The sequence below is a fragment of the Saccopteryx leptura genome, chromosome 4 (assembly GCF_036850995.1).
Source record: "Saccopteryx leptura isolate mSacLep1 chromosome 4, mSacLep1_pri_phased_curated, whole genome shotgun sequence".
Taxonomy (NCBI): domain Eukaryota; kingdom Metazoa; phylum Chordata; class Mammalia; order Chiroptera; family Emballonuridae; genus Saccopteryx; species Saccopteryx leptura.
In genome coordinates, this window is record NC_089506.1 from 12,729,209 (window position 1) to 12,755,125 (window position 25,917).

At 46.4% G+C, this 25,917-nt stretch overlaps 1 protein-coding gene across 10 annotated transcripts in view; it reads left to right on the top strand.

The window, feature by feature from the left end:
- Window positions 1-25,594, top strand: part of STOX2 (storkhead box 2) — a 222,565-nt gene extending 196,971 nt beyond the window's left edge. For 9 of the 10 annotated variants that reach the window (XM_066380144.1, XM_066380145.1, XM_066380150.1 and 6 more), the window contains 3 exons: window positions 2,632-2,784; window positions 10,671-12,939; window positions 18,900-25,594. In XM_066380144.1, coding sequence (XP_066236241.1) covers window positions 2,632-2,784; window positions 10,671-12,939; window positions 18,900-19,095 — 2,618 coding nt within the window. In that variant the 3' untranslated portion in view covers window positions 19,096-25,594. Of the gene's footprint in view, window positions 1-2,631; window positions 2,785-10,670; window positions 12,940-13,102; window positions 13,152-18,899 lie in introns of all 10 variants that reach the window. The other variant, XM_066380147.1, reaches the window with a different exon arrangement.
- Window positions 25,595-25,917: the final 323 nt, after the last annotated feature.

Here is a 25,917-nt window from a genome sequence, read left to right on the forward strand (position 1 = left end):
GAGATCAAGTTCCCTTGTAACTGATACAAAATCAGATAACAGACCTGCATTTAAAAAGAATCATAAGATCTTCTGAGAAGTCCTTAATTAGGAAGGTGTTCCCTTCCCCAGTGGTGCACAGTTCAAAGGTACTGAGGCATGCTCGGACCCCCCCCCTCCCCCGGGCCGGCTGACCTGCCTTTCTTTTCATCTGATTTACAGAGTCACTCCAGGTGACTTGGACATCCGCTTGGCCAGCCTAGCAGCTGCTCAGGAAGCCAGACCTCAGCGGCTGTCCTCGCCTGTAGAAGGTGGGGGGACGGAGAAGAAATTGCGGAAGAGCTCTGTAGAGCAGCCCTGGGGGGGGAGGGGACAGTTGAACTGCTGTGGCCTCAGACTCCCCACCTCTACTCCTTCGCCATCCCCGCCACTTCATCTGTTACACATTTGTCTTTAGAATAAGATCTTGTTGGAACTTACGGGTACAACAGTTTTGTGGGTTTTCTTTTTAAAAAGATTTAAATCTATTCTCCCAGGGAGTGGCACACTTGCCCACTGAGGCAGTCCCAGCGCACATAAGTCTGTCATTTTTAAGTCACCGTTAGGAATCGAGCCTCACCGGCCGGTGAGTAAAGCATTCACCATCACAGCCCCGAGTTCTGTGGTCTGGCTTTCACCCACCGCGACCCTGACAAACACAAGGATCTCTCTGAGGTCTTCTCTTTATGGTACTTCAGTCCACAGACCCCACAAGCTTGTGGGTTCCCAGTGAGGCCATTTCCTCGTCCCTGTGTATTTTTATCCCTGCTGACCTTCTCCTGTTCTGGACTGGAGTATGAGTCTCCATGCTCTGTCTGGTTTGGGGGGAAATGTTCTACTCTCCTCGTACCCATCTTGCAGAGAATGGCAGCTCAGCAGAGGTGATTGGAGCCCCAAGGGATGCAGGGGGGGGTGGCACTGAACTGAGCTGGGGTGGTGCGTCCAGGCCTTTGACCCTGGGGTCCTGCTGCTTCCTCTGGTGCTCCTGTTAAAACCCCCCCCCCCCCATCTGCTGGTTCTCATTCCCAGCCCTGTTGCCTTGGTGTCATCCATCAAACATTTCTATTCAGTCAGTCAGAGCAGGGTTCATGTTCTTTCCCAAAGGGACTCCGGGCTCCCAGCAAACGGGGTTGCGCTGGGCACAGCTTTAAGCACCTGGCAGGGAGGAGGCTGGCCCACCCCAGTGTGCCCAGACACCTTCCGGGAAAGGTGCGCCTTGATGCCACGGGGTGACCTGAGTCTCGGTTCTGGCTAGTCATGGTGGCTTATTATAAGAGAGAGAGAGAGATCATGCCTAAGAAACGCAAGAGGAGAGGTTATGTAAGTACCCGTGGGAATACACTCCGAAGCTCACAGATCGTCCGCTTTGCTGATAGTTTTCACCCTCTTTCTATAGGGCCTTTCTTCCAGTGAAACCTTACAGAGCCCCCAAGTATGAAACGGGGGGCACCCAGGTGTTGGCACAGACGTTCCCATTCTCTCCCTCTGTTGGGGGCACCCCCACTCCCAATCTCCTGGAAATTCTAGGAATCCATAGAACGAACTTGAAAATCATGTCACGATGGCAGGAGCGAAGACATGTTTGCAGTGCTGGGGGTGGGGGGTGGGGGGTGGGCCCCTCCTTCAGAGCCGCAGTTAGCCCCCAGCTGCGGGGTCTCTGGCCTCCACTGCTCTTGGTAGATGCAAACAGGTGGGAGGCCCCGCCCCTCGCGGGTGTAACCTACCCTTTCCTGCTCCTCCGCCTATTGGCCCATTCTTTAGGCGGCCTACAGCCGTCATTCTGATTTCCCACCTGACTTTGTCACTTCTTAAATTCCCTCCATGGCTCCCCATCCCTCGTGAGCACTCAGGTCTTACCTGCCGCTGTGCCTGCATCCTTGCGGGCCTTCTCTACCACTCCCCAGGGACACCTGCTGGCTGGTCCCACCACCCCCTTCATCACGCCCCTTCTCAGCCACCGGCCACACTCCGCCTCCGGCACTGGATTCGGGCTGCAGGTCCTTATGCTCCAGAAACCTCCTCTCACTCCCTGCGTCTCAGCCCCAGCCCCACCTCCCTCTCTGCTCCAGAGCTGGTGTTCAGCCTTCTCTGGGGCACCGTGAACTTTGGTCTCTGCTTGTCTTTCTCCTCTGCTTGAATAGAAACTCCTTGAGGGCAGAGATGCTTTGGGGAAGGAGCCTTATGCGTGTCCCCAAGTCCCCAGCAGATACCTGACCATAAAGGGCACATACCATTTGAATGAATGAATTCTCAAGTTGCCACAGTGCACCTGCGGAGATGTAGATGGCAGTTAATACGTAAATCAGCCCCAAGTTAGTAAAAAACGGAGGCTATTTCTCCCAGTCTCCTTGTTGCAAGCCTTTTATAATGTGTCTATTGAAAAGAGTGCTCAGGTTTGCAAGGTGGGTTTTTGTTTGTCGAGGTGCTTCCCCTGTTCTGTGGAACTCTTTCCACCCAAGTGGGTGGGCCGTGGTTGTGTGAACAACACAACCGGACCCGTAATACAGGGGCTAGGTCAGAGTCACGGGAGGGGAGTGTATGTGCGAGGCTGTGCGTGTGACAGATGGCTGGGTCTCCTGATGAGCCGCTCACTTGAAAATTGTCTTTCTGCAGGTGATGTATCACCAATCAGTATGTCTCCCATCAGTCAGTCTCAGTTCATTCCACTCGGGGAAATCCTCTGCTTGGCCATCTCCGCAATGAACTCGGCACGAAAACCTGTCACCCAAGAAGCCCTGATGGAGCACCTGACCACGTGTTTCCCAGGTAACAGGAGAAGCATGTTGCACTTTCCAGACGGATGTGCGCCCTGGCTGTGCCGGAACTGCGAATGGACAGTTCCTCTCCTGTTTAAAAAAAAAAAATCTTTGCCAAAACTGACCAGAAACTTTTCTTTAGTTTTGTAATTAAACATAAAGGCACCCATGTAACTTCAAAAATAATTTGCCTTCTTCAGCTGTAATGTATTTTTTAATGGGCACTGAGAAAAAGGAAATTCAATAGGGATCCGTGAGGAATTCGGGCGGAAAGCGCCGAGATTCCGTTCTACCTCTGCAACACCACTTTCGTTAAATACACCAGCATCGTGATTCACGCAGAGCGAGTCAGAAGCAACTGAAACTTTAACCCTAAGGGATTCGACTACAGAGAGCGTGATGGAAAAATAAGCATACCTTGCACGCTTAGGTCACGGCCCGATGAGTTTTAAGAATATGATAATTGGTAAGTTAGTTAAGAGCTCATCGTAAAAGAAAAAATAAAGTGTTTTCTCTTAGCTGTTATAAAAAGAAGACAGTAGCCCAGCTGCTGCGTGAACGGCATTCGATGCCTCTGGTGCTGGGAGCAGTGGGGGTGGTGATGAGCTTGAAGCCCGCATGCCCCGTCTCGAGAGACGCTGCCCACGCACGGCTCAGCTGCAGGTGCTATTCTCTTTCCCCCCAAAGAAGAGGACCTTGCCAGACTTGCCACATCTTCTCTCATTTTTCAGGAGAATCTGGAAATTCAATTTTCGGGGGCACCTCTAGATTACCCTCCGTATTGGCAGTTGTGTGCCGTGTACATTTTAATACGTGGATGCCAGTGACACACAAGTCAGATAAAAACGCATGATTGGGCCGCCAGTTTGCCAGCTTGGTTTGGAGGCAACCTATACCTAGGTTGACATAGAGCTTACACGACACACAAACGCCCCCCCCCCCACCTTTTCATTCAACCGAGAAGAGACATTAGTTGGCTAAATCAGTTGCCTTTTGCTACAAACAATCGCAGAACCTGAGAGCCAGGCAACGGTAAACATTTACTTAGCTCCTGCGTCTGTGGCTTCTCCAGCACTCAGCTGATTCAGGCAGGTCCTAGCCAGCTGGCCCTGCTCCACCTGTGCCCCATCCTCTCTGGAAAAGGGGGCAAGCAGAGTCTTATTCTGTGCATCCAGAGTCTGCCCGGTTGTGCCAGGGCTCTTCCACCTTTTGGTCATGCCACGCCCACTAACATTTCATTGGCCAAACTCAAAGTCAGGGGGTGGGGAAACGCACCCGGTCCTGGGGAGAAGGCAGACAGACTGTTTCTGAGTAAGTAGTAATTTACCATATCGAGTCCCGCCCCCCCCCCCACTCTAGTGATTTTTCCTTCTTTCAGTTTTCCAGTTAATATGTGTGAAATTACAAGTACTGTCTAAAAACTCTGACAGGAACCCACTCTTGCAACCTATAAACTAACTTACGTTTCATAGCATATCATGATCTCTGAATGTTCTTCACTGTCGGATTATTTGTCTTTCTTTATTAACTTCCAGGCAAACCCTTTTCCTTTTGGTAGTCAGGTAAGAGAGGGGTCAGCTTGGACGGAAAACTTATCTTTGTCCTCGAAGCTCTAAAAGTCCAAATTCCAGTGAACTTTCAGAGTGGAATCTGGAATTGATAGGACATGCAAATGTTAAAAAATATACATCACAACCCTGTCTCTTTCAGGTGACCCCTACAGATTTCTAGTGGAACCTTAGATAGACAATTGAAAATAGCAGTCACTAAACTAGGACTTGCAAATAAAATGATCATCATCCATATCACTGACTTTTAGTCGAAGCTTTTGAAAATGCATGAGTAGAAGTAGGAAAAATAGTTTTAAAAGGGAATATTCCTAGTTTTTTCTTTATTCAAATAAAACAGTTTTTGATTCATATACTTGTAAATTCAAGACATAAAAACTTTAAATAGAAATTCTCTATGGAAATTCTTTCCTATTCTTTCATTTGGGAATAGAGAGCTTGTTCTTAATGGTAAGGAATGATTACATTGTCGTCACGATTCTCTAATTTTGTAAGGGTTCTAAGACCATCACTTGGAAGGCCTACAATCAGCAAATTCTAGAATACAGTTAAATTTTTGTTTTACAGTAATAGCTATTTTTTATAGATTAATATAGCAGCATAGTACACTCAATCATAAATTTGAAAATCCTTTTTCTCTTTTAACACCGACTGAATATATGCTCTCCTGTAAGATGCAGTCAGTTTTAGATGTGGGCGTGTCACCAGGATTGCTGTGCTGCACAACTGCAGGGGGCGCCAGTCCTGAGGCCGCAGGGGAAGCAGTGTCTCCTCTCAGGCACGGAGCTCTGTGGGAATTGTGGCCCCGGAAGTTGTTCACCAGAAAGGCCCTGGTTGTCAGGAGGGTTCAACAGCAGCTTTTTTGAATGCTGTTTTTGTTTTATGCTGTGTGTTTTGTTTTATGCCGGATCTCAAGAATTGCACAGATCTGGTTTGGGTTATATTACTATTTCAATTCAGAAACTCTCATAAAATTTGAGAAAACCCCCCCCCACACACACACACACAAAACTTCATTCCTGCCTGCCTTGCAATCATTTGCATAGAAACGTGTGTGTGTGTGTGTGTGTGTGTGTGTGTGTTTCTCAAGAGTTGAGCCCAGACGAAAAGAAAAGCCTGCAGTCAGAAATTAAGCAGTTATATTAAATGATGCATTCTTCATGGGCATTTCTACCTTTTCCACCTTGGTCCCTAAGGATGCCTTCTGAAGATGGCAACACAACGGGGTGTGCGTTACCTCATAGTTACGGCCTCTGTGTTCCCTTGAGAACTTCAGGCTGTTAGAGTGCGTCCCAGGCTCACCTTCCTAGTTTTGGAAGGATCGGGCCAGCCTGAACTTCTCAGCTCACTGAGCTGTTCTAGGTTGTATCCAATGTACTTTGAAGGTGATTTAGATCTCCCTGGGCCCTGACCCAAAGCTGAGACTACGGATAGCGAATATGTATGGAGAACTCACTGTGTCAGGTACTGATGTACATACGTTCAACTCACAAACAACCCTATGCCGGTAGGTGCTATTATGATCCACATTTTGATGATAGTAAGTAGAGGCTCAGAGAAGTTAAATAAGTTGCCTGGGGTGATAACCAGCTATAGTGGTTTTCTAAGGCAGCCGTAACATAGTGCAGGTGGTTTAAACTACAGAGACGTATTGTCTTGTCGTACAGTTCTGGAGGCTAGAAGTCCAAAATTGAGGTGTTAGTGGAGTTGCTTGGTTGTGCCTGGAGGCTGTGAGGGATGCACCCGTTCCAGGACTGTCTGCTGGGCCAGGAGCTGGCTCTCTTCTCCCAGAGCCTCTCCTCATGGTCTTCTCTCTATGCCAGGGGTCCCCAAACTTTTTACACAGGGGGCCAGTTCACTGTCTCTCAGACCGTTGGAGGGCCGGACTATAAAAAAAACTATGAACAAATCCCTATGCACACTGCACATATCTTATTTTAAAGTAAAAAAAACAAAACGGGAACAAATACAATATTTAAAATAAAAAACAAGTAAATTTAAATCAAGAAACTGACCAGTATTTCAATGGGAACTATGGGCCTGCTTTTGGCTAATGAGATGGTCAATGTGCTCCTTTCGTTGACCACCAATGAAAGAGGTGCCCCTTCCGGAAGTGCAGCGGGGCCCGGATAAATGGCCTCAGGGGGCTGCATGTGGCCCGCGGGCCCGTAGTTTGGGGACCCCTGCTCTATGCCTTTCTCTATGTTCACATTTCCCTTCACATGGTGGGCCGGTCATATTGGATTAGGGCCCGCCTAATGACCTCATTTTAACTTGATTATCTCTGTAAAGAACTTATCTCCAAATAAGGTCCCATTCTGAGGGTTAGGACATCAGCATATGAATGGCAGAGGGTGGGGGTGTGATTCAACCCATAACATTGATTAACAGTGATGGGTTTCCATCCACAGTTTGGCCCTGGAGCCCAAGCCTTCGGTCTCCACCGGAATTGTCATTTTTGTGGGTCAGACATGGTTGAATTTTGGCAGCTTAAGTCAACCTGACCTGTTCCCAAATTACTGTCAAGCACCTCGTATGACATTTTGGTCAACGACAGACCGTGTATAGGATGGTGTTCCCGTAAGATTATAATGAAGCTGAATTTCCTGTAAGAAATGGATGGTGGGAAGAGTAGGGTGTGTGTTTCAGGAGGAATTCTTTTTCTCCGACGGGATCAGTGCCTGTGGGGCTTGGCAGCAGACTCCCTGTCACTCCAGCCCCTCAGTTCTGAGCGCACGGGTTATTACACCCCAGTCAGTCATCCGCGGACCTGTTCCGGCACAGGACAGCCCGTGCCCCCAAGCGCTGCACACACAGAGGTCCCGACACCCTCCCAGACCTAGCCTGACGGTCTTCAGAGAACATTGCTGTACATTCTGTGTTGAGGACCTGAGGTCCTGCGTAAAGGACGCAGGTTCACGGGAGCGACCTTCCCTAGTGACATTCCACTGCCACTCTATGGAAGTTTTCCTGTGTGTGTGTGTGGGGGGGGGGTAGCTTTCCTGTGGGGCCAGCCTGTCCCTGGACTTTAGAAGTATTTTCAGGTAGTGGTGATATAAAGCATAGGTAAGTTTTCTTTCCTCCGTCAGTTCCGTGCCAGAGAGCCTTTTCTGTCAGATAGGGCCGATGGGACCAAAAGCAAATTTCCAAAGTCAAAATACTGAGTACTCAGTTCTACACCATCTTCGTGTTAAACGCCCCCTGTACCCCTTTTTTTATGAGTAGCACAGAGTTCCTTGCTCTGACCCCTGCTTCAACATGCAGCAGCCACGCCACACGGCCATCCCCTCTGGCCCTTTATCTCTCCATTGTGCTTTCCCCTTGCTGCTGACCCGCAGCCCCTTCCTCTCCCCCCTGAGCGCCACTCGGTGTGAGCCACGCCCCAGCCAGCTTCTCCCTGGTCCGCCCAGTCAGTCCTGGCCCCAGCCCTGTCCACGGAGCAGCGCTAATGGCTTCCAGGCTCTGATTCTGACCCGCTTGGAAGGAAGTGGGGTGGGGGGAGGCTGGCGGTGTTATAACATCCACAGTGGGGTGCAGCAATGCCCTAGGCCCCTGGTCGGCAAACTGTGGCTCGGGAGCCACATGCAGCTCTTTGGCCCCTTGAGTGTGGCTCTTCCTCAGAAGACCACGTGTGGGCACTACCTCGATAAGGAATGTCCCTACCTATATAGTTTAAGTTTAAAAAATTTGGCCCTCAAAAGAAATTTCAATTGTTGTACTGTTGATATTTGGCTCTGTTGACTATGAGTTTGCTGACCACTGTCCTAGGCCCTCACACTCACTCACCACTGACTCACCCAGAGCAACGTCGAGTCCTGTAAGCTCCATTCAAGGTAAGTGTAGACAGATGGATCGTTTTTTATTTATTTTAATAATTTTTTTTATTTTTCAATTACAGTTGACATACAATATATACTAGTTTCAGGTATGTAACCCAGTGATTGGACATTATATAACTAACTAAGTGATCAGCCCAATAAATGTAGTACCCATCTGACACCCTACATGGTTATCACTATATTATCGGCTGTATTCCTATGCTGAACTTGACATCCCCGTGACTACTCTGCAGCTACTAATTTGCACTTCTTAATCCCTTCATTTTTTTCCATCCATTCCCCCAACCTCCTCTCTCTTTTACCTAATCCTCCAAACCCCTCCCCATTTTTTATTTATTTTTTATTTTTTTATTTTTATAAATAAATTTTTATTAATTTTAATGGGGTGACATCAATAAATCAGGGTACATATATTTAAAGAAAACATGTCCAGGTTATCTTGTCATTCAATTATGTTGCATACCCATCACCCAAAGTCAGATTGTCCTCCGTCACCTTCTATCTAGTTTTATTTTTTTATTTTTTATACCATATTTTTACTGTACCTTCTCTATGTTTTGGGGGGTTTTTTGGAGTTTTTTGTTGTTGTTGTTTTTTACAGGGACAGAGAGAGAGTCAGAGAGAGGGATAGATAGGGACAGACAGGCAGGAACAGAGAGAGATGAGAAGCATCAATCATCAGTTTTTCATTGCCGTTGTGACACCTTAATTGTTCATTGATTGCCTTCTCATATGTGCCTTGACCGCGGGCCTTCAGCAGACCGAGTGACCCCTTGCTCTAGCCAATGACCTTGGGTCCAAGCTGGTGATCTTTTTGCTCAAATCAGATGAGCCTGCACTCAAGCTGACGACCTCGGGGTCTCAAACCTGCTCCTCTGCATCCCAGTCCGACGCTCTATCCACTGCGCCTGCCGCCTGGTCAGGCCCTTCTCTATGTTTAGAGAGACAAATACTTAGCAGTGTGACAGTTACAGTATTCAGTACAGTAACATGTTGTACAGGTTTGTATCCTGGGAGCAATAAGCTAGACCATACAGCTGGGGTGTGTAGTAGGCTGTGCCATCTAAGTTTGTGTAAGTGCAGGCGGCAATGTTCTCATGATGACGAAAACGCCTAACAATACATTTCTCAGCCTGTATTCCTATAGTGCAGTGATGCGTGACTTCATATCATTCAGGTCCATCTTATAATATCGTCACCCTTCATGTGCCTGGCCACGAGGAATGGAGAACACTCAGGAAATAAAGTAAATACACTACAGCCCGGAGAATTTATACTTTCTTAAATATGCGTACTCCTAATTCTGTGTCTTAAGGTAGACGGGGCATGAACATGCCCACGAAACCCTTTGAAAACAGTTTTGGTTCCTGTACAAAAGAGTATCTGATTTCCCTGGGAAATTTCTAACCTGGCATGAGTGTATTTCTTAGGGCTTTCTGGTTATGAGTTGGGAAAATCACCTTCTTCCTGCAACTTATGCCAAGAAGAGGAAGGATCTGACCTGAAATCCACCAGGGCTATAATCACATTCATAATTGAAGGTGATGATTTCAGAATTGGAGAGTGCTACATCATAAACAATGGTCAAGTCCCGTTGCCCTTTTATCTAATTTATAAAATTCAGTTCGTTAAGTAAACTAAATCTTTAAAAAATGTTTAGAACAGTTCCAAGTAGATGTGGTAGCCTCTATGTATTTTAGATTTGTTTTTCAATACCAAGATGGCTACTTAACCCTATTTCCCTAGATGATTTTATTGAAAAAGTCTTCTTTGTTCATTTATATCGTATCATGTAAAACATTTTTTATTTCTTCCCTCATTTAAAAATATTCTGTCTTTAATGATTCAGTTCAGTAAAGGTTTGTAGCAACAGTAACAACCTAACTTCATCTAACTTCCCTCTCTCTCTTCCCAGCTCTCATATTCTCCCATTCTGTCGATGGTAATATACTCCCAAGAGTCATCGGAGAAAACTAGAATTCCCACTAAAACTTAATGAACACCTTCAAAGGCTGTTTACTTGATATGTGACAATACTTTTCGAAGCTTGGCCAAATGAACAAGATTTTGTCTTAGTTCAGGCTGCTGTAACGAGATACCGTAGGTGGGGTATCTTCAATGACAGACACTTAAATTTGTCACAGTTCTGGAGGCTGGGAGGTCCGTCCAAGATCAAGGCGCCCGCCCATGGGAGGTCTCGCGAGGAACCTCTTCCTGGTTGGTAGACAGCTGTGTCCTCACATTACACAGAGAGGGCTCTGTCCCTTCTTCTTAGAATGTCACATCGCGAGGCCTCCACCCTCATGACCCCGTCTACACCTTAAGGTCCCACCTCCTCATGGCATCGTAGTAAGGACTGGGGGCAAGACTCCATGGGTCTCGGTTGGTGGGAAGGGGGGACACAAACGTCCAGTCCGCAGCGGACGCTGAGAAACGAGGGCGGGGCGTGTTCTTTCTTCGTCCTCACGGGCGTGTTCTCTCGGTTCCAGGTGTCCCCACCCCCAGCCAAGAGATCCTGCGGCACACGCTGAACACGCTGGTGCGGGAGAGGAAGATCTACCCGACCCCGGACGGCTATTTCATCGTGACCCCCCAGACGTACTTCATAACGCCTTCCCTCATAAGAACTAACAGCAAATGGTACCATTTGGATGAGCGGATACCTGACCGGTCTCAGTGCACCTCCCCGCAGCCCGGCACCATAACGCCCTCCGCCTCGGGCTGCGTCAGGGAGAGGACCTTGCCCCGGAACCACTGCGACTCTTGCCACTGCTGCAGGGAAGACGCGCACAGCTTGCACGCCTCCACCCTGCAGAGGAAGCCCGCCAAGGACTGCAAAGACCCCTACTGCCCCCCGTCCCTCTGCCAGGTGCCGCCCACCGAAAAGAGCAAAAGTACCGTCAACTTTTCTTACAAGACAGAAACTCTCTCGAAACCGACCAAGGACGGCGAGAAGCAGTCCAAGAAGTTTGGGCTCAAGCTCTTCCGGCTCAGTTTCAAAAAGGACAAGACCAAGCAGCTCGCCAATTTCTCCGCCCAGTTCCCCCCCGAGGAGTGGCCGCTGCGGGACGAGGACACGCCCACGACCATCCCGCGGGAGGTGGAGATGGAGATCATCCGGCGGATCAACCCGGACCTGACCGTGGAGAACGTCATGCGGCACACGGCGCTCATGAAGAAGCTCGAGGAGGAGAAGGCGCATCGGAGCAAAGCGGGGTCCTCTGCCCACCACAGCGGGAGGAGTAAAAAGAGCAGGACGCATCGGAAGTCCCACGGGAAGTCTCGGTCCCACAGCAAGACGCGCGTCTCCAAGGGAGACCCGTCCGACGGTTCGCATCTGGAAGTCCCGGGTGACAGGGAGTATGACTTTTGCGACCCTCTGACGAGGGCCCCCAGGGAGGGCTGCTTCATCATCGAGCACAAAGGGGAGAACTTCATTATGCACAGCAACGCCAGCGTGCTCGAGCCCCATTTCCCCATGACGCCGGAGTGGGATGTGTCCGGGGAGCTGGCCAAAAGGAGAACTGAGATGCCTTTTCCTGAACCTTCCCGCGGGAGCTCCCACTCAAAAGTGCACCGAAGCCACAGCCATACCCAGGACCGACGGTCCAGGAACGAGAGGTCCAACAAAGCCAAGGAGAGGTCCAGGTCCATGGACAACTCCAAAGGCCCGCTGGGCGCGTCCTCTCTGGGGACGCCTGATGACCTGGCCGAAGGCTGCAGCCAGGACGACCCGACTCCCATCCAGTCCTACATCGACGACAGCACGCTAAGGCCCGCACAGGCCACGGGTCATCCAAGGGCTCACATTTTGTCCACAAGCTATAAAGAGGTGTGCATTCCAGAAATAGTCGGTGGCGGCAAGGAACCTTCCAGTGCTTGTGGCCTCTTGGAGCCGGGCAAACCGCCCGAGAGTGTGCCGTCCTACGGCGAACTCAACTCTTGTCCAGCAAAAGCAGCTGCCGATGACTATTTCCAGTGCAATACCTCCGGCGAGACGGTGCTCACGGCGCCGTCGCCTCTGGGAAAGAACAAAGAGGACCATGACACTCTGACCCTGGCAGAAGGGGTGAAGAAGCTGCCTCTGTCTGACAGGCAGACCCCGCTTTCCTCCAGGGAGCCTGTAGGGCACAAGGAGGAGTCGCCAAAGGGGCCAGGCGGGGGCCCGGCTGCTTCGGGCTCCGCGGCCGACGGGGTTGCCAATGGACGCCTCATCCAGCATCACAGCGCTGAACCCAGCAGCCTGGACAAGAGGAAAGAGATCTTCAGCAAAGACACACTGTTCAAACCTCTTCACAGCACCTTGTCTGTAAACAGCTATCACAAATCCAGCCTGTCCCTCCTCAAATCTCACCCGAAGACACCTGTGGACATACTGCCCAGCCGCTGTGAGAAGCTGGAGCCGTCCCTAGGGACCTCGGCGGCACAAGTCCTGCCGGCCCTCCAGCGTCAGCAGGAGTCCGGAGGGAACCAGGAAGCCTCGTTTGACTATTACAACGTCTCTGATGATGACGACTCGGAGGAAGGGGCGAACAAAAACACCGAGGAGGAGAAAAACAGAGATGACGTCGGCACCATGCAGTGGCTCCTCGAGAGGGAGAAGGAAAGAGACTTGCAGAGGAAATTTGAGAAGAACCTCACCCTCCTGGCCCCCAAAGAAACCGACAGCAGCAGCCACCAGAGGACCACCCACTCGGCACGCCTGGACAGCATGGACAGCAGCAGCATCACTGTGGACAGTGGATTCAACTCCCCACGGTAGGGAGAGGCGGCACTGCACACACACACACCTGCCGGGGCCTGGGGCTTTTATGCAAATAACTTGAAACGCTTCCGGTTTCACGGTCTCAGTTCTGTGAATGAGGGTTAAGCGTTGTGGGAGTTATTATTGTTAACAACCTGTTTCTGACTTCTTTTTCAGGACTTGAAACAAATGTTTCTGCAGCTGTAGAGATCACCAATCTGGACTGGTGGGTTGTTGGCTCCTTTCCTCAAACTTGCATCAGTCCAATCTAACTAAGACCAACATTTCCCAGGATTTTTTTTTTCTTCTATGTTTATATATGCCACCGTGCTGATAAAGAAAAGGATTGTTTTGTTTTAAGTCCTTCAGAAGTTGAGCAGAAGGAGTCGTTAGTTGGGGATGGGGTGGGGTAGAGAAAAACTTGATTGACTCAGGACAGTGGCCTCTGTAATGAGGACATACAGTTGACTCTTGAACAACATGGGTTTGAACTGTGCAGGTCAAGTTAGGGCAGATTTTTTTTCGACAAATACTGTGAATGTATTTTCCTTACGATTTTCTTAATAACATTTTATGTCCTCTAGCTGAGATAATGGTAAGAATACAGTATACTACATATAACATGCAAATAAGTGTTACTTGACTGTTTATGTTATCAATAATGAATGTTTCCGTTCAACAGTAGGCTATTAATAGTTAAGTTTTGGGGGGAGTCAAAGATTATGTGCAGATTTTTAACTGTGCAGGGGAGGTGGGTCAACATTCCTAAACCCATGTTCTTCAGGGATCAACTATAAAAGCAGATCTCAACACCTTACCAGTGGATCTAGAAGCTTGTTGCCATTTAACCCTACTTTCTGTGTGGCCCGCCCCTGTGCTCATATACTCACGTGTCTACAGAGAAGTGGGCCTTATTCCTCCCACAGAAAGATTGGAGGACTCTGTTCTGTTAGGTCAAAGCCTGTGCCCACACTGTTCTTTCTCATCCTGCCAAACTCATACAACCTAATCAGAGAGTCCTCTAATCGTAGTTCCCTCTTTTTGGTCATTCAGCGAAGGGTTGACAAGAGTTGAGAGTGTGTGAGCCCGATGGCCGCGTTCTGCACACTGAAGTGGTTCAGGGGTCGAGGAAGCAAAAGAGAATCTGTTTTTGTTTTTTCCTCCTTGACTCTTCCTTCCTTCTCCTCAAAGAGCAGCTCGGGACCTCATTCTTCTCCTATATTCTACTCCAGATTGGTGACTCTGAGATGCAGAAATACATACGATGGAGAGACTCACATTTCTCCTTAGCTGTGATTCCCAAGATTTCACAATATTGATCATTTTAACAAGTATCCAGATGGGATGATGTGCTTTCTATACTTGTTTTAATTATTAAGAATTATAATTAGTTCTGCTGTGATCATTTCACTGTATCTATAGATAATTTGAGGACAGAGCACTGCAAAATTAGAATTGGGAATCGTTAATCTGTCACATATCAGGTCTCTGTTATTTCTTAAAGGGCTAGTTCTTTATTATGATGATGATGATGATGACCATGTCACCTTTTTTTCAAGTTAACATGTATGGATGTCCAATATCTAAACTGACCACAGAGCTGACCCTCTGGTTAAAGTGGGTGAGAGACCTGGGGTCGCAGATCTCTGCTGCCCGTCCCTGGAGGATCCCTAACAGACCTCGAGGAGCATGGCACTCAGTCTGAAAACTACTGGCCTATTAAGTGACTTTTCTTAAGAAATAACTCTCGCTAAGCGTTTTCCAGATCACATCTTAGTTACCAGTCATCTTGTATATCCTTTTCTTTCTGTTTCTTCTACTCTTCTTTTTTCTCCTCTTGAATTCCTAACAGTGGATACCATATAAGCAGAACAGAAGGTCTGTAATCGATGGTAGAAGTTCACAACCAGCACTTAAACAGAGAAAGGTGTGGTTTATTTGCCTGGACCTTATGTCCTACTGTTTCTTATTACGGTATACGGACTCTGCCCACTTAATGCTTTTCTTACAGCAGTTTCCAACGCTTTGCATTGCCTCTCGTCCCCTGGGCCTCCGCTGAGGGGAAGCTTTAGTGCTGCAGAGATAGTTGCTACGGAGACCTGGAGCGTAGCTTGATGGTTCTAACTCGGGAACCTACCACCGCATAACATGGCAAGTTTTTTCTGTGTTTGGGGTCAAAGGAACAGACATAGTCATGGAATAGTTGAACCAGTCTCTCCACAGAATACGTTTTATCTCTAATTTTGGGTGCAGAATACAGAATTTATGAAGGGATGTATTTCTTGAAAATAAGCTTATTTGCATTTCTTTAAGTGCTTTGTCATGGAAGAAGGTAAAGGTTGTCGTGAGGAGACAGCATTCACAAATTGGCTACGTGTCTGTCCACTGTTAGGTAGAATTTCCTCTAGAAGAAGATGTAGCTCATTCATAAATTTCATTCAGTTAGAGAATCCACATAACAATTCCTTGTTGTATCCCTTTCATATTTAGTATCCATTAGTTAGAAGCTGGATGACAAGCTGATTTTCCACGCCTATTTTTAAACAGTGTTTTCTGTCCACCTCAGTAAATTCACTAGGCTGCCTTTCTAATCAATGCACGAGGGTAGCCTGCAAGGGAGATTTCTATCTGAGTTATAGGGAATTCTACTCGCTAGCATGAGGAGTATTTCAGCCAGATAACATCATCATACTGACACCTCCCCACGGTTGTGAGCCACAGAAATCTTAAGTGGGCCGATTTATTTGAATCTTTCAGTAAGTAATTCACTGAGTAACTAAGATTCAACTAAAAAAAAAATAATTAAAAAAACCCAACAAATAAGTAAAGACCAGAAATAGTGTTCACCACACTCTCAGTTTTCAGTGCTAGCCCAAGAGTCACGTTCAGCCACAGTTTCCAAAGTTCTTCGGTCCCTTTGGTTGGGAACTGAAAGGGGGCTGAGAAGGAAATAAAGGTAGAGAGTTAAGCTATGCAATAGATCTAATACAGAGAATTGAATTTTTTGACAAGAAAAGCCTGCTATTCCAAATCTGAGGCCAAAACCTGGTGGATAAACATCATATGAAAATCAGAGGGACCAGAGCCTGCCGGGGATGCGCCCGCCTAACGTCCTCTGGGACGTGAGCCGCGGAAGCCCGGGGCCGCGTGGAGCGCCTCCCGGGGCCGCGTGCGGCTCCTGCGGCAGGAGGACCCACCACGGAGCTGCTGGGCTCAGGTCCTCGCCCAGAACATCCCGAAATCTTACTTTTCCGGTGGCACTCCTTTTGCTCTCTTATTTAAAAAGTACGACTGTTTAACTTTGAGGGAGATCGTTACTGCTAAGGCTCCATCTCCGTTAGCTTCTTCCTCACCGCGTCCAGAGCCCTGGGTATGAATGTCACACCCTCGTCCTCACTATTGCAGCGATAGTGGAATATACTGCTCACAAAAAAATTAAGGGATATTTCAAGATGAATATGAAGTGATAAAAAAAAAAGCAGCATTTGATTTTTTTTTTTTTTTGTATTTTTGTATTTTTCCGAAGTTAGAAGTGGGGAGGCAGTCAGACTCCCGCATGCGAACTACCGGGATCCATCCGGCATGCCCACCAGGGGGCGATGCTCTGCCCATCAGGGGCGTTGCTTTGTAGCCGCTGGAGCCATTCTACCACCTGAGGCGGAGGCCACAGAGCTGCCCTCAGCACCCAGACCAACTTTGCTCCAATGGAGCCTTGGCTGCAGGAGGAGAAGAGAGAGATAGAAAGAAAGGAGAAAGGGAGGGGTGGAGAAGCAGATGGGCACTTCTCCTGTCTGCCCTGACTGGGAATCAAACCTGGGACTTCCACATGCCGGACTGATGCTCTACCGCTGAGCCAACTGGCCAGGGCCTGATTTTTTTTTTTTTTATTAAGCAAGAACATCAGAAAAGCAAACGACAAGTCAGACAAAATTGTTCAATTATGCAAATGAGATGCAAAACCAACATTTATTTCATTGGGGAAAATGCATCAGACAAAAGGCTGAAAGTACTGGCGTATCTGCACGTTCCCTGATCCCCCTCATTTTTGTGAGCAGTGTAGTCCTTTGGAGAAACTGGAGCTCTGTGTATTTATGATGAGAAACATGCTGGCCATGGCAGAGACGCATCTCAGAGCAGGGGCAGCCACCAGCTGCGACGCTCTGCCGCGGTGGTGGGCGTTGGCAGTGCCTGGGCGACAGCAGGTCCCGGTTAAGCCCCTGCTTTAAAAGCTGGCTTTAAAAAAAAGCAGTTTCTTTGAACCTTTAAATGCACCTTCCCATAGCAGAGATGTGATCAGGAATGTCTAGAGTCACAAACCAACCTCCAATAGCTACTTTGTCAGTTACGCACCAGTTTTAGAACAGAAATAATAGTAACTGACGTTTGTCTAGCTTTGCCATGCACACAGTCTTCACTCACACATGTTTCTTCTCCGTGGTCACTCTCTGAGTAGGTAACTCATGTAAACGAGGAAGTTAAACACCAGGGTGGGGGGAAATATTATCATGATTAAGAATGAAACTGAAGGAACATGTCACGAAATCTCTGAGGCCTACCTGTTGATTGCCTTCCTGCCTTCTTTCACCTGACCAACGCCTCAGTTGCAAGCCTCCAATGAGTTTTCTTAGGGAAGGGGTCAGGCAGGTAAGTAGGTAAGTCCAGCTTTACCATAGACCTAATGGAAGAACTTGCCTTATTTCTATAGGTGCATTAACCTTCTGGAGGTAACCCACTGCAGTCAAGAAATGTCCAGTTGTCTTTTTGGTACTTGGTGGACACGTTTTCTTTTGAACAATTAACTCTTGACTCTTTGATGAGGAGCAAGCAGACTCAAGGCCACAAGGGGTTAGGATGAAATAACCAGTCAGTAACGGCGGCCAAGGTCTAGGGCTCAGACAAAATTGCCATCAGTATTGCTTGGAAATAAGATGATGTCCACGATAGGACTCTGGCCTGTAGACTAGCTTAAGCAGGCTTAAATCAGTTATGGGAACCAGCGCTCATCAAATATAGTACTTTACAAATTTGAACCTATCCAATAGGATAGATGTTTCGAGCATTGTTATGGGTTTTTTAGCCTCTTTGTAAGCTGGTAAATTTCTTATTACCATTTTTGAAGACACTGAACATGAAATCCATTGAGGTCCCATCAATCAGGCCAGCTAATCTTAATTCTGCAGTTGCCCTGCACATGTGAAATCTTAAGTGTTCTAAATCTCTTGGATCAATAAAAATAGATTCCAGGAGCAATAAAATAGATTCCCGTACCTTGAGAAAAATTAAGAGAAATCAAAATAACTGAAGTCTTTATTCATCACCTCTACCTATAAGAATCCTTTAAAATATAAAATATTCTTCCCAGAGTGTGAGGTGGGGCAAGGTGTGAATAAATCAGTGTAAACTTCACGAGTGAGTCGGTAACATCTAAGAGTCCTCATCTGAAAATAGTATGTATTTTCACAAGAGTGTTAAAATTTTGAAACAGAGGGTATGAAGGGGTTTAAAAAGAATTTTGTTTCCATCAGTGTGGCGAATAAGCCAATGGGCTGCTTGAAGTCCGCCCAAGTCAAAACCTGCTAATCAAGAATGAGAGCAGAACCAGGAGGCTGCAGTTACTGAGTTTATTAAGTTGCGTTTACATCAATGAATTTCCAGCCTGAAATGAAATCATTACATATGCCTATTTATGAATATTTTTAAACACTGGTGCAATAGCTAGAGATCCCATCAAATTTTGACGTAATTCCCCTGAATGCGAGAGGCGGGGGAGGCCGCCAAGAGCGCACCCGCAGTGCAGGGTGCCGCCGGTTGTACGTGCCGGACGGGCGGTGTACACAGCCGGCCGGCGATGGTCTGTAGATGACAGTGTGAACCCACAGAGGAAACCCAGTCACTGCAGCCTGTGGCCTTCCTCTGGGACTAACTATATAATCATTTATATTCGAAACAAAACAAAACCTCTTTACTCTTCTAGCACTCGGGAGAGCCTGGCTTCCAACACGTCAAGCATTGTGGAAAGTAACCGTCGTCAGAACCCTACCTTGAGCCCGGCCCACGGCGGAGCTGGCCCGGCCTTCAACTTCCGAGCCAGTACGGACCCCCCAACCAGCGAAGCGGAGAAGTTACAGAAACCTTCCAACTGCTTGCAAGCTTCTGTGACGAGTGTGTGATCGGCGCTCCGCCTCAGATCTCCCGCCTCATCCGACGCGGCCAAGTTTACGACTCTGGGACTGATGTTTACATCTTCGGAAAGACAAGCATCTCAACCACAGTTTTTGTGTTTACTTAAACTGTGCTGCTAAGTAGGCTAGAGCAAAACACAAAAAGTCTTTCTTTCAGAGGATTGCTTTTCACATGGATGGCTCTGTAGCAACAAGAGAATAGCGGTAGGGGTGATATGTACACTTTTGCTTCACTAATTGTAACTGAGCACACATAGGGAAGTCTAGACACTGTAAGTGTAATATGCATTTTCCACGTCATGCAGTTGCCAATTCCATTTTTTTAAATGCCACAGGTGCGTGTTGCTCCCAGTCTGTGGGCGGATGGTGCCTCAGAACTGATTCTTGACACTTCCAAAAAAAAAAAAAAAAAAAAAAAACCAAAACAACTAAGCCACCACAAAAATGTCAAATGCAAGGGGCCCACCGTGAGGGAAATCAATGCCAAACAGCCGAGAAGGGACCCACCCCAGCCTTTGTGTGTGCGCCCCGACATTTCTCACTGTGAGTTTTTCGTGGGGCGGCTCTTTTCAGGAGCCCGTGGAAGTGCGTCGGGATGGGGTCGCGGTTGACATGCTGGCAGAGTTTTTGTTTTCAGGATTTCGTTTTTCAGTGTAACAGATGCTTGTCTGCGTTTTAACCTTCCATGATTACACACACACACACACACACACACACACACACACACACACACACACACAACAGGAATATAGGCCTTTGAATCTGAAGTGGGTGAAAAAGGAAGGTGGTTTCCAGCCAGGCTGGGACACAGCCCTTGGTGACAGAAGAAGGGAGTGTAGACTTTCAAAAGGTGTCAGTCAAGGACGGAAGGAAGGAAGATCCGTGGCTCTTTGGGAGACTTATGAGGATCCCAGCTTCCTAGAATAGAGACGATAATTAGTTTGTTTAAAAGCAAAATGTTCTTTGTGATACAAATGAAGAGTATGGCCCGGGGATGTTATTCTTTCTAATGGAAGGACATAAATCTATTTTATGTAGTTTTAAATAGAATGCCTAAATTAGGCTGTGGGAGATAATTTTTAGTGGTTATAGGAAAGAGCAGATTTAGGGAAGAGTTGAACTTCAGGCCTTTTATTCCTGGGAAGATAATCTATAGAGAAAACTTTAAAAGTAATTTTTGATCAGAAGTATCCATGTGCCCATGTAATTAACAACAGAATGTGCTCACTCTGCAAGTGTGGTATAATTCTAACTTGTACTCCGCTAAAATTTACCAGAATGACAATTATGCATACATGAACTATGCCAGAGTAATGTTTACAGATACCTTGTAACCAACTTCAGGAGGCGTTTTTAGGTGGATGTATGGTTATTAGCCCAACTTATTTCAAAACGGTTTGTTGCCATTTGGCTTTGGTTTACAGGGCCATGTTGAACACAGAGAAGCCCGTCAGCAGCAAAGGGATCCCAAACCAATCAGCTTCAGCCTTCTAGGAAAGAGATGTTCCAAAGTCTCCGTGTTTTATTTTATGAGAACAATGGAACACATCTGTCGATAAGGGAAAGTTATTTGCGAAAGGGTTACATATGACACAAGTAAATGGCCTGACCAAAATAATAATAATAATAATAAAGTTTATTTAGTTCAGTGGCATGTGAGGTTTGGAGCCATATACCATGAAATATATATTCAAAAATAAATCTGAATAACTTTCTCCTCAGATTTTAGTCAGTGGCATAAAATCTGTGACCACTTCTGCTCCAGTGTTCGGTCTAAACACTGGCGATCTGTTTAAAGAACGCGGTCACGTTGTGGTCGGGCTGATTCCTGGGGCATTTGGGCGCTCCCCTATGCTTTTTCAAACAGTTGGAAATAGCATCGGGAACTGGACACATCGAGTTCAGTATGGAGTCCTTTCCGGTGCTCAGAGTGGAAACGTAAGCACATGCCCCTTGGTAAACTCGCACACCACTAAAATGCTTACGGCAGTTGGCTTTCCGTGTCATGCCTTATTTCCTCCAGGGCATGCCTCGATTTCTCAGAAATGCACTGTGTGTCGCACTGCTTAAATATGTCCAGAAGGAGCGATAGTGTAACCAAGAGACTCTGTACAGAGTCTGTTTCCTTGAAGAGTTGTAGAACATACGGTTACTAAATTCTTCCATCCGAATTTGTTTTTCTTTTTCTTTCTCAAAAACCTGCTCCCAAGGGTTTATCATACTCTCCGCTTATAAATAATATAACCATTGAAACTATACATCCGCCTCTGGTTGGTCCTCTGAAAGTAGCCATTATAATAATCAAACGCTGTGTGAACAGGAAAGGAGAAAGCATTACCTTTAGAAGCTTTAAAATATGAGTTTGTCCATATTCCACAAGAAATAGGTTTACAGAAGACATTATTCAAATAAAATGTGTACACTCCTGGCCTGATGCTATGGGGTACATGACTTAAAAAAAAAAAAAAAAAAGGAGCTCCCTTAGACCAGCAGCCATTAGCATAGGAATGACGGACTTAAAGATGCTACTGTGGAAACAGACGTTCCATGTAGAAATAGAAATAGCCCCGACTGGTCAATTCGGGATGCATGAATGGGGGACGAAGGTAGCAGGAAGCACGTTGTAAATGTGACCCAAGATGGTCTTAGGTGGGGTGAGGTTCTCAGTGACCAAACACTAGGACCGCCCCAAGCTTCGCCAACATCCTTGTCCTCCCGTGAAATGACAGCTTTGTGTTACACGGTTGCTTATCTAGTCTTCACTTAGCATTTATCAATGGAAAGGTTTACAAAAATCGAATCTGGTTGAATCTCTGTGTAGCGTTCAGCTTTAAAGGGTCAACCCATCTGTCGGCATTTTGCACACTTATGTATTATTATGATACAGCATATTACTTTATGGTAATTTTTATTTTTACATATAACTACCTCCATAAATGTGATGAAGCGGCAGGCAGCAGTGCGTTCAAGTGTATTGTTTTTGGAAAAAGCAAAGTTTGGGACTCGTGTGTCATTGGGCCATGGCGTCCTGTGTGTGTCGGTGGATTGCCTCTGTGGACTCATGACGTCTTCATCGCCATGGTTTTCTTTCACGGCATTATCTCACTTTCTAATGTAAACCCGTCTCTCCTCTCTTCCCCACAAAAGCACACTTGATTTTGTTATGAGTGATAGAAAAGTTTAAATTTCTTGCCTTCCCCTCACCCCCTGCCAGTTCCTGCTAAAAGTCCACCCCCGACCACCACCCCACCCCCGGCGAAGGGCCAATTGGTAAACGTAACGTAGCAAGCTGTTGACTCCTATAAAAATCCGAACTCGAGGTTTTCAGTAACAGGAGACACCCGAGAAACGTGGACTGCCCACTTCGGAGCACTCTGATCTCCCCGCCTCCACGTGCACGCTAACCACACCAAGCCCACACGCCGCTGCGGTGGCAAGAGCTGTGCTGTGTACTCCACGGCTTCTGTTCAGTAGTCTGCATTCCATTTTATCTATTTGCACATCTCAGGGGACCTCCGTGAGCGTATGGAAAAGGGGGTGCCGTTCAGTAGAGAGAATAAGGCGGAGAGCTGAAAGGCGACAAGCTGGAGAAAGGTAGCCGCCGGCTGCTTCCCTGACTCTGGGAAACCCACGTTCAGGAAGCACAAACTGAAAGTTAATCCTGAGTAAGAAGGCTCTGAACACCAGCTGTTCCCAAGTCTCCCTTTTCCATAACCCAACCAGCCTTTCTAAAATGCAAATTTCAATTATATTACAGTCACCTTAGAGAGGGCAAAAAAAAATACAAGACTTCTTCAAAGAGAACGGAAGCATCGTTCCTTTTTTTTAGGTTGCCACAGCTTCGTAAAATTCTACCCAGGATAAACCACTTATCACCACAAAGTGTACTTGAAAATACAGTTTTTAATTTAAATTATCGGCGTGTTAGTCACAGTATAATAGTGATCAGATTTTGAAAAGTCTCACTGTTGACAACATGGGCAGTATTGGGAGCTTGATTTAAAACCAACCACAACCTATGACTTTGCAAGTTCATTTTGGTATCTCAAAGTGCTTCCAAAGCATTCAGATTCACAAACAATTACCCGAGCAGGTCCTATTTGTCATACCCATACTTGAAGTGAATAAACAGAAGGAGTGACAAGATTACTCAGAACACAGAGGCAGCTATCTATGATCTCTTTTCTATTCGTTTGATAGACCATCATGAGAAATCACTCAGTACAATGCTATTTTTTTTCTGATGTGTGCTAATAAAATCAAAGAAAACAAAGACAACTCTACACCTTTGTCCATTTTCATTCAGAACATTCAGGGTGTTTGGGATTTCACACCTCAGTACCCCTTCCTGGTATCTATTCGTGCAGTGGGAAGTCCACAGATCCATTCAGATGCCATTGTGGTCGGCAGTAGATGGAGACATACACCCTTGTTTACAGTTTCATATTGGGCTTCTGTAATTCTTGTGCTAAAATACCATTTTTCAGGAACATGACTGCTCCTGGCAGTAGAAGGTGCTGAAACAGAAATTTTAATTAAAAACCGTGTCAAGTACTCTTCACGGTGCTGCTTTAGCACAACAGGAATTCAATACAATTGTTGAGCCCTCCTCTGAAGAATCCAGATGTCCAAGGGGGGTCTGATCTAGTTCTGAGTGTTTTCTCAAATTGGGAGACAGAAGATCCTTGGCGGGGACCTTCTGTGTCACTAAGGGCCAGTCACAGAGCCCCCTGGCAGCGTGCTGGCAGGTGACAGTGGACCCCAGCAGAAGGGATCCCTTCCTTCCCTGTCCCAGCCTCCCACCCCACACTGTGCTGCCCGTTGTCAAGGCATCCAGTATTCTGTTCCCGAGTGACACTTCTGCACACGTTTGGGGCTTGTGGAACCTGGAACACGGGAACAGTGAATGCAAAAACCATTGAAAAAGTTCCTTTGCTTTGGGTTAGCCAAATATGGGCAGGAAAGAAATTACCATCAGTCTGATCTTTGCCAAATAAGATAAAAGAATCAGCTGTCGCTCCATCACTCCCAGAAGGGTTCACAGTATTAAGGGTACAGTCAATATTTTCCTGTAGATTTTTATTTAGGAGATATTTCATAAGTGATATATGCGTAAAAGTCCATTATTAAGTTTCCTGGCGCGTTGGGAGCAGACATGGGCATCTCCCCGACTGAGTCAACCTCAGCATCTTTTAAAGCAGCACCCCAGAGCTCCCCCGGTGATGGCTCCTCTCACCCATAATCCTGTGTTTTCACAGTTTTCTATGACTTACAGTTGCTGATTTGCAAGGTTCAGAATTCTACAAGGCTCAAGGGGGACTAACCCGCCTTCTTATGATTGTATATTATCAGTTATCGGGCTTTAAATCACTCCTGTTGGCTTCAAAAGCAAACACACACACACACACCCTGCCTACGAGGGAAGGGGCTGTTTCCCAAGGAAGGCAGCGATGTGACTGGAAGCCCACATAAGGCTAGAAGCTTGGCCGGTGCGTGTACCGCTGCCTACCTCCTTGTCCAAAGGTTGACCTTGGCACCCTTCCTTTGCTTCCACCAAAAGGTCCCAAATCTCAGATCTGAGATCTACAGTATCCATGCTCTGCAGTTCCAGGAAATTGATTGTGAACTACACACTCAGCAGCTCCTCGCCTCCCTGGCCTCCAAGGTCCCCCTCCTCTCCATGTTCCCCCCTCGATACCGATACACCGCCGCGGTTTCCACCTCGGAAGGGCGAACTAGTGTGTGGCGTTGTGCACACACGATGGGTTAGCCCCAGAGCTCACCTCGGGCCGCCTTCCTGTAAGTATCGACAGCTACAAATTAAGGTCCTTAGAGTAGTTGACATAGATACGACTTTCTAGCAGAGAATTAAATTTCAACCTTAAGTTTAAAGGGATCATAATTCTGCAGGTATCTTTCTCTGAGTGACTGAATGTGACTATTGCATTAGGGTAAATGAATTAAGAAGTGCAAGTGGGATTTACTGTATATTAGAAAGGAGTTTTGCAGCCAAGACTGCCTTGAATAAAATGTGTTTGCACTGAAAAAAAAAAATTTTAAATTACTTGGTCTCTGGTTGCTGTAAAGGTCATCCAAGATGGATGTTCTGTTTATATTGTATAGTATTTCATATGAAATAATTACAGTTCATGAAATGTCTTCCCTAATGTTACTGATTTATAACAGCACATTTGTAACATGGTTTTTATCGTGTCAGTGTGCCATATTGTAAATGATGATTACTTGTCATGCTTAGTATAATAACTTAAAAGAAAAAAAAAGCACAGGGATTTTTGTAAGTCTATATTTGAAAGTCCCTCCATATGGTAATATTGTGTTCATGTTGTTTATGTAGTGTTGTGTGAAATATCCATTTTGGATTGTGTTACTTTTTAAGATATTAAATAACATTTGGTTATATGTGTAAGTGGATATTTTTTTGGTACCTGAGAGAAACTACATTAGTTGAGGTCAATTTATTGCTTTCCTCAATTAATAGGATTTCCTAACAAATTTTTATTGCACAATCTTTATTAGGGCTTTTGAATTAAATTTACCAAAAATGAACATTTCTGATCAAAGTCTTTTTTCCGGGAACGTTGAAAACAATCACATTTTTAGGTAGCTATTCAAATTTAGAAGCATGAGACTTAGAGATGTATATAATTTAGTTTTCTCTGTGAAATTATAAAGGAATGTGGTTGTTTTGTTTTGTTTGCACTCACATCACAACTTCTATCTTCAAATAAACGTGATCTCCTTTCCAATAAACATTCGGAGATACATCTTTCAATGAGGTACTTGCACAAG